Source organism: Microcebus murinus, chromosome 15, assembly GCF_040939455.1.
Source record: "Microcebus murinus isolate Inina chromosome 15, M.murinus_Inina_mat1.0, whole genome shotgun sequence".
Classification (NCBI taxonomy): Eukaryota; Metazoa; Chordata; class Mammalia; order Primates; family Cheirogaleidae; genus Microcebus; species Microcebus murinus.
The window spans coordinates 27919815-27928291 of NC_134118.1; the positions used below are offsets into that span (position 1 = coordinate 27919815).

The window sequence follows — 8477 nt, forward strand, 5'->3', positions numbered from 1 at the left end:
AGCAGTTAAATGCTTTTCATATTTGACAATTTCTTTTTGGAATCAGAGAGCATTTTTTCTCAATATTTCAAAGGAAGTGTTAAAGTGAAAGCATTTTAAAAACTAAAACAGTTTATTTGCAAAGGCTCAAGAGAGTCAGACTTCAGAAAGACTGGCTCACCAAATGAAAAATATAACAGACATTTAAAGAAAAATATAAATAAAATTGCCATAATTACTAAGTTTGCATTAGTTTGTTCATGGTGAAAAAAAATAAAATCTTATCACATGATTATTATATCCAGAAAGGTGTGACATAACTAGCAACATCAGCTATTTAGAAGTCAAGAATAAAATTATGCTTTCTGGAAGTCTGGGGATATAAGAAATGCTCAATGCTTCATTATTTGGGGACCAAAAATGGACAGGGTGACCCTGTTATATTTGGTTAATCTTCAAATACAAAGTGTTTCATCATGATGTAAACAGGGCATAGCATCTGCTTTGTTTCCAGAAGCATAAAGCACATGCCATTACTACAAGATATAGGTAGGATATAACTCTTTCATTGTTATAAGCAAATAAAAACCCAAAGTAGAATCCTTGACTCTCATCTACTGTGATTTCTATGCATTTTCATCAGTCTTTCCTGGTGTACTATTCTGAGCTATATTCTTTTACTTGACAACTTTTCACATAAATGAAGACAGCTATTATATTCTCCACACCATCCTGATGTTGGCAAATGGTGGATTCTTGACCATCATATATCTAACATTCATAATATTAATAATGTGTGGCCTAAATACTCACTGTGGTAGTTACAGAAACTCCTGTGAAATAATTTTTAAGTTGTTTCTTGTAAAAGAAAGCCTGTTACTAATAATGATGGAAATTAAGAGAAAATATAGATGTTTAAGAAAGTGACGATTCTCAGTGACAAATATGATTTATGAAACAAATGACTAAAATCCTGAATCTTTTGTGTGTCCAGGTTCAGGATTTCTCTATTTCTCTCTCTGGTTACTGTTGTAGCTTCTTCTTTTCCCTTTCCTTTTCCTTCCTTCCTTCTTTCCTTTCTTCTTCCTTCCTTAATTATTCCTTTCTTTCTTTTTTTTAATTTCAAAAAGGAATGAGGGGAAAGGGGAAAACCTATACATACAAGCCCATACATGTACCCACTACTTCATCTTCTTAAAAAGATTTTAAATTCTGATTCTTACACTTAGTAGGTTCACTGTCCTTCCTTAAAGATTCAGCTATAAGAGATAAATGTCAAAGTTTCCAAATCTCCAAGTCTGACACAGTATCTGATAATTATGAGAGGTACTTGATGCTAGGAGAAACAGAGATCATTACAGTGGCAGGAAAGAAAATTTCCTCGCATAGAATTTTAACAATACATTTAGGATATTTGAAAGGCATTACGCCCATTCAGGTTGTAATTCTTACTAGTTATTAACAATATACTCCTTATCAACATAATTTAGCAGACAAGTATGGTATTTTGAAGGTGCCAGAGGAAAAAAATGACCAAATCCACTCTTAACAATTTATTGATAACATTCTCTCTTTCTTATTTCAAAGGTGTCCTTGAATGGCCATTTTGGACAAAACTGGTTGTGGTGGCCATTGGCTTCACAGGAGGTCTCGTCTTCATGTACGTGCAGTGTAAAGTCTACGTTCAGTTGTGGCGTAGGCTGAAGGCCTACAACCGTGTGATCTTTGTACAGAATTGCCCAGACACTGCCAAAAAACTGGAGAAGAACTTCTCCTGCAATGTAAACACAGACATCAAGGACGCCGTGGTAGTGCCTGTGTCACAGACAGGTACAAATTCACTGCCATCTGCAGAGGGCGGCCCCCCTGAAGTTGTGTCAGTTTGATGGAACCAGTCTGGAGTTTCTTCACCGAAGACTATCTTTCTAGCCCTCGGCCACTACAAGTGACAGAAGTGATCCTGAATTATTCACTTCCTTCAGCTCCTCCTTTCTCCTACTGACGCATTTGTCCTTACTTTGCTCAAAAAGGAAAGGAGAACGCACCAAATGACCAGGATCCCATGAGGTATAGCCTGAAGTGTGATATGGAAATGTGACAATTAAGAACCACTGGAGCAATGGATGCTTTTAGGCAATGGTAATGATTAAATGGACCGTGATGCTCTTCATAGTAGCAGGGGAGAAGTTGAAGATTGCAAACTTGAATCGCAATGTGTATTTCTTCTAGGGCCTTGTAATGTTAACTATCCCATTTGGAAATAACAAACATATTTGGTTTTAAGCCTGAAATTGTCTGCATTATCCCTGAGTCACATTGGAAGCAAACTAGGAGGATGCATATTTTGATATACTTGGACAGCTAACAGATTTTTATGGTTATGGTGGAGTCCAGTTATTTTGACAGATGCATGTTTTTAAAACAGGTGCAATATACATTTGAGGATATTAATGCTCAGAATTGTTTAAATTATGAACGGAAGATTTTCAGAGAATTTTTGTGTTTAAGTAGCTCTGTTAAATACCCACAGGAATCAGCTATCAGGTCCTCTATTTTGTCTGGCCCCTCTAACACAGTTCTGTCCAATAGAAATAGAACATTAGCTACAAATGCAGGCCACATAATGTAAATTTTTAATTTCCTAGTAGTCCCATTAGAAAAAGCCAAAATAAGTGGTGAAATTAATTTTGATAATATTTTTATTTAACACTATATATATATAACTTATTTCAACAGTCATCAATATAAAAAGTTATTGCGATAGGATAGTTTACATCTCGTTTTTGAACAAGTTTTCGAAATCCAAAATTCACTTTGTATTTTACAGCACACCTCAATTTGAATTAACTATATTGGGTAGCACAGCCTCAAAATTAGAGACTAGGCCTCTGCTCTATTTAACAGTTGAATATTTCAAAACAGCAGCTTAATTCATTCTTTTATTTCAAGCCCCACAAATGGTATGATTTTACAAAGCACTAAGTAGTGCTTTGTAATTAAGTATCCTGGTTTAAAGAGTTTAGTATTTTACAAAGTTTAAAGAGTTTAAAGATTTTACAAAGCACTAAATCAAATTAAGTATCCTGGTTTAAAGATGTAGTTCACATTTCTATAAAGGGTTAGGTATAGAACGATAAAGCAATCTACCTGTAGCAAAGTTGTGAAATTAACTTCTGTTTGCTACAATGAAGCACTTAAGGTAGGGGAATAAAAATTAAATATTTTTTGTTATTAAATCAAATGTGTAAGGTTATTGTTTTGTTTTTGTTTTTGTTTTTTTTACCCACACAAGTTGTCAACTTGACAGATAAGTAATTATGACCAAGAATCTAGACGTTATTGTTAAAAGCTGACAGGATTTCCCTTGCTCAGTTGAGAAGCAAAAATATTCAACAGATTCTGTGATAAGTAATAAATTGTTTAGGTTTGACAATTATTATGTTTCTTGCATATTCATGTAAAACTAAAGTGTGAATGATATTACAGTGAGCTAGATTGATTACAGATATAGTAGCCTGTCAAAGAAAGATGTCCTACATAAAAAAGGTGACTTATTTTTGTTAGCTGTCATATTTATTAATGTGAAAGGCAACGATGGCCATAGGAACCAAAGCATGGGTATTGCATTGCACAGATCTGGGTAACACATCGATGCACTTTGTAATTATCAGTGTGTTTGTTGTTCACAGATTATCATAGGAAAAAGGAAAAAAAAATAACCTTTTTATGAGGAGAAAGATGGTATGAATATTAGTAGTGGCTGGCACTGAGTCCAAATAGTCCCAATCCTAGAAATAAAGAAAAGGTAAACAAAGTCAATTTTGTGTGTGTGTGTGGTGTGTGTGTATTCATGTATATACACAAGAAAAATGTTAAGGTATTCAGTCAGGAAACAAAAGGTTTAAAACTCATCTTTCTTAAAACTTGTTAAACGCATAGGGAAAACAAAGTTGAGGCAACTGAATCGAACCAAAAATTTGTACAAATAAAGACATACATGGTGTTTTTAAAAAAATATACGAACCTTAAATAAACTACACTTTGTATTAAAGTCCTTTTAAATTTCTGTTTTAAAGATTTAAGATAAATACATTTATGAATAATAAAGCTTTGGGTGATTTAACCGTGACACCACACCCAAGAGATTAAGCTTGATACAATTTTCCTGTTAATTTTTCTAAGTTTTTTACTAATCCATTTTTCCTGTGGTTCAGCAATGACAACATGCTGTTTACAAATATTCCTGGGGGGAAAATCTAGTCACCAGCAAACAAAGAAATGTTGATTTCTCTTTTGTTTGCTCTAGAAGTAAAAGGACTGTTTACTTTAATAACCATGGAAAATACTGTTTAAATTCTATACAAACCTAAGCAAGATAGATAAGTGCAGAGCTCAGTTCATAGTGGGAGATGATTGGCTAAAATAAAGCCTCGTTTATTAAGAGCTACACTTAACACCAAGAAAACATTTCTAAAATGAAGAGCAAAGATAAGCATTACTGCATTAACGACAAAAGATGACATGGGGTTTTAAAACTACACCTAAATTGTTGAAATTAACTTTTGTGGGCTTTGATTTTATTGAAATGAGAAAACAATATAGCTCCCTAGTAGATTAAAAGTCAATATTTCATTTTGCTATTCTTCTGACCTTTTAAAACCCTGAAGTTCTAAATTTCAATCTTTAAAAAGCTTTCCTGCAATGGCTGTTTATGGTTCAAACATCAAATAACTACATGCATTTAAAACCCAATGTTGATTATTTTCTTTTTACATTCTGGGTGGCAATGGAATATTTGCCATTTCAAACAATGAAAGATTTAGCTTTGTGGTAGTGCTTTATGTGAACTGATACACTCCTCAGAAGGGAAACTGCACTGTAAAGTGCCAATTTTTTGAGGCATGTTTATCTGCTCATGTAAGAAATAAAATGGAATTGAAACAAAGGACTAAAATTGAAGAATGAACTTACAGTTCTATTCAAAATCTTGGCTTTTTATCATCATGAATCTGTGATATTATCAATACCATAAACCACAGATATTAATGCTATTAATTTTTTAACTAAAGAACTGTGACTTTTATTGTACAGGATGAAAGATTAAATTGTAAAAGAATGAAATTCCACCTTGAAATGAAAAAACAAAACAAAGTGATCCCAAGAACCTGGGATAAAGCAATGCATAAAGGAAGGAAGGAAGGTATATATTGAAGAAGTCTTTCAAAATGCCCCAGCATTAAATCGCACATTGAGCTGCTGTTATATGTGACTACAGTCCCACAGAAATGGCCTCATAGTTGTATCTTATCTTGTTTTACAAAAGGTCATTCGGTACCCTTTAAAATATCTATTCCTTTGCTGGAAAGGTAGCTGCGTCACAGAGGGAAACCAATGAAAGTAATCTATACAGACTTTCAAAACCTGTTAAAAAAAAAAGTTTAAGACGTCATTAAGAGAAATTATAAGGGTCTTGGGGCTGAGGTGGGAAGATTATTCCATCTGCCCCACATAATTTACCCTTCTTTGCTTTGAAAATGAGTATTTTGGAACAAAGTAGAGCTTTTAAAAGTTATTGTCATCATTATTATTACAGTTGTTATATAATACTTTAATTAAGAAAGATGAAAACCTTTTTTCTTTCCTTAAATCAGCCCAATGGTGCTATTTTACATGTCGATACAGTTGAAAGGAAGTACTGTTATTTTGGGCTGCAGTGTTTCCTCCACATTGAAGAAAGCCCATTTTGAAATTGGATATTGCATTAAAACTAAGAAGAAAAATTATTTTAACTGTGTGCAATTTTTGAAATTGGACATTTGTACATCTTTGGTTTTACCTAATTCTCTTGCATTAACAATTTACTGTTTTGTGAATAATGTGTGCTAAGACAAATTAAGAAAAAATTATGTGTGAAAGACTTTGTATATTAAATAAGTGACCCAAACCTTGGTTGTGGTTTCTATACTTTTTGCCTAACATACTGGGATTCCTGCAGATTTTTATCTGAATCATTCAAACACTGGGATATTTTTGATTTAAGATTTTACAAGGGTCTGACTGTATTTGTAATTATTTTAAAACAAACATCCATTGACTAACCTATAACATTGTAAAAAGGAATAAATAGGTGCATTACAGAGGAAAACCAATGAAAATAATCTATACAGAATTTCAAAAACTGTTTAAAACGTTTAAGAAAAATCACAATGTAATCTTAAAAAGGATTTTCTCAAGAATAAGGCTTGAATATAGAAAAGTAATAATATAACAGCGTTTTTCTGCTCAGAGCTAAGAGTGGATTCAGACAATCGCATGGATAATCAACATTAAGAGAAAGACATTGAAATCTATTTCTAAGGGGTTTGGCAATAGCAAAGAAAATGTCCCTTTCCAGATGCCCAACATCTAAGTCTAAATTTAGGGTAGGACTGCCTGGCCCAGGGCACCGACAGGTCTTTCCACTAGTTTGCTAATAACATGAGCTCCTTTTTCTGCTCAAATTGGATATCTGACCTTATTACCTTTCCCCATCACCCAAAAGTAAACACTCCTAGATCACTAATCACTGTCATTGTGCGTTCAACTAATGACATTGAACAATTACTATTAATAGGTGCTGTAATAGAGATTATCAAGAGTAGCAAGGGTGTGGGCATAGAGATACTTTAGATAGAGAAGTAACTTTTAAGCTCAGAGCTAAAGTTGAGAGAACAATCAGTAGGGCTTGTGAAAATTCAGGGGAATGGCAATGCAGGCAGAGTGAACAGTAGGTACCAAAAGCCTGAATGGTAAATGCCAGGCAAGGCTGACAGATTCAGCCAGTAAAGAAACAAGCCACCATCAGAATCAGTTATTAGTCATCCTTCCATGTCCTTTAGGGGCTTGGTTCCAGGACCCCTATGGATACCCAAATACAAGGATGCTCAAGTCCCTGATATAAAAATAGGGTAGTATTTGCATATAACCAAGGCACAACCTCCCGTACACTTAAAGTCACCTCTAGATTGTTTATAATACCTAATACAATGTAAATGCTATGGAAATTGTTATACTGTATTGTTTAGAGAATAAGGACAAGAAAAAGTCAGTACACGTTCAGTACAGGTACAGCTTTTTTTCTGAATATTTTCTATCTGTGGATGGTTGAATCCAAGGATGTGGAACCCTCGGATATGTAGGGCCAACGATACTTACATAGACAGTAAAATACAAACATAAAGGTGCCACCTCCCCGTATGTCTTGTTCCACAGCAACACAAATGGAAAAGGGGCCAGAGGACATGATAATGCCACAGAGGGGTAGGGCACCCTGCTGCTGGGATGCCAATTCCACGTTGTGTCTACGTACAGTAGTTTTATAGCCTGCAGCTATACCCTAAGGGCACTTGAGTGGAGTCTCATAATTCATCAGAACCCAGGAGGTAATGACAAACTCACTGTACCCTCCCTGAAAGACAGGGAGGCACCTGGTATCCTTCTTATCTTCATGTTCCAGGGAGATCACAGGACATTGTTCCAAGGCTCAGGTCAGCTGCCGCAAAACCTTGCCTAAGTGGACTAAGTGGACAAACACAAGGTCATCAGAGTGCTGGCAAGAGGAGCAAGAAAGGTGGCAGGACGGCCAGTTAGGAAGCCACTGCACCTAGGACAGGCAAGACATGGTGCTTAGGTAAGGCTGAAAAGCAGAGACAGCTTGACATGGAGTGATTTGACTTTCATTTTGGAAGTGGATCCAGAAATACTTGTTAATTAAATTAGATTAGGAGACAGCATGGGAGAGAGAATGTGGAGGATCAAAAACAGTTTATAGGCAGATTTCTGGCTTGAGAAATTAGGTGAAAAACTTGGGGGAGAATCAAGGTTACTGACAATAGGGAATGGGGACCAGAACATAAGTTGGAGTATTTGCCTGTGAAAGGAGAAAAAGATACTATATCCATTAAAAGAGAAGAAAAATGATAGTTTTTATTTTCTCAAAGATGTATAAAAAGCCAGCAGTTAAATATTGAGGAGGGTAGTATTCAAGATGAGCTAGAAAATATGAAAAAGTAGTAATTATCTCAAAGTTAGAAACAGAACTACTAGAGAAACATGGTAAGACTGCTAAACAGTATAGAGAATCCACTTTAGATTTGTTGGCATGAATGTGAAGATGGCCTGTGTGGGCATGGGAACAGGCATGAAGGAAACAGGTAATAGCTGAGTGTTACTGAGTGTGGGCTTTAAAAGAAAACTTTGCAGAGTCACAGGCAAAGGAATTGAGGATGTTGCAAGGAAGCAACTAGGAACCTGAAGCTGAGCTGAACAAAACACAACCCGAAGACAGGAAACAATGAGGTGTAATGAGAGTGAAGTCAAAGTACAGAACTTTAGTAAAGGAGAGGGTTAGGAGATAGTGAATGGAGAGTGGAATTCTCACAATCAAATCTACAGAAAGTTTCAGCTGCTAAGGATCCAGGTGTGACCATTGAGAAGCCTGTGATGGGATGTAGGAAAAG

The 8477-nt window shown here is 35.2% G+C and overlaps 1 protein-coding gene across 7 annotated transcripts in view; it reads left to right on the forward strand.

Annotated features, from left to right (window-relative positions):
- Positions 1-5923, forward strand: part of MARCHF1 (membrane associated ring-CH-type finger 1) — a 726479-nt gene extending 720556 nt beyond the window's left edge. For all 7 annotated transcript variants that reach the window (XM_076010552.1, XM_076010551.1, XM_012735576.3 and 4 more), the window contains one exon: positions 1567-5923. In XM_076010552.1, coding sequence (XP_075866667.1) covers positions 1567-1865 — 299 coding nt within the window. In that variant the 3' untranslated portion in view covers positions 1866-5923. The remainder of the gene's footprint in view (positions 1-1566) is intronic.
- Positions 5924-8477: the final 2554 nt, after the last annotated feature.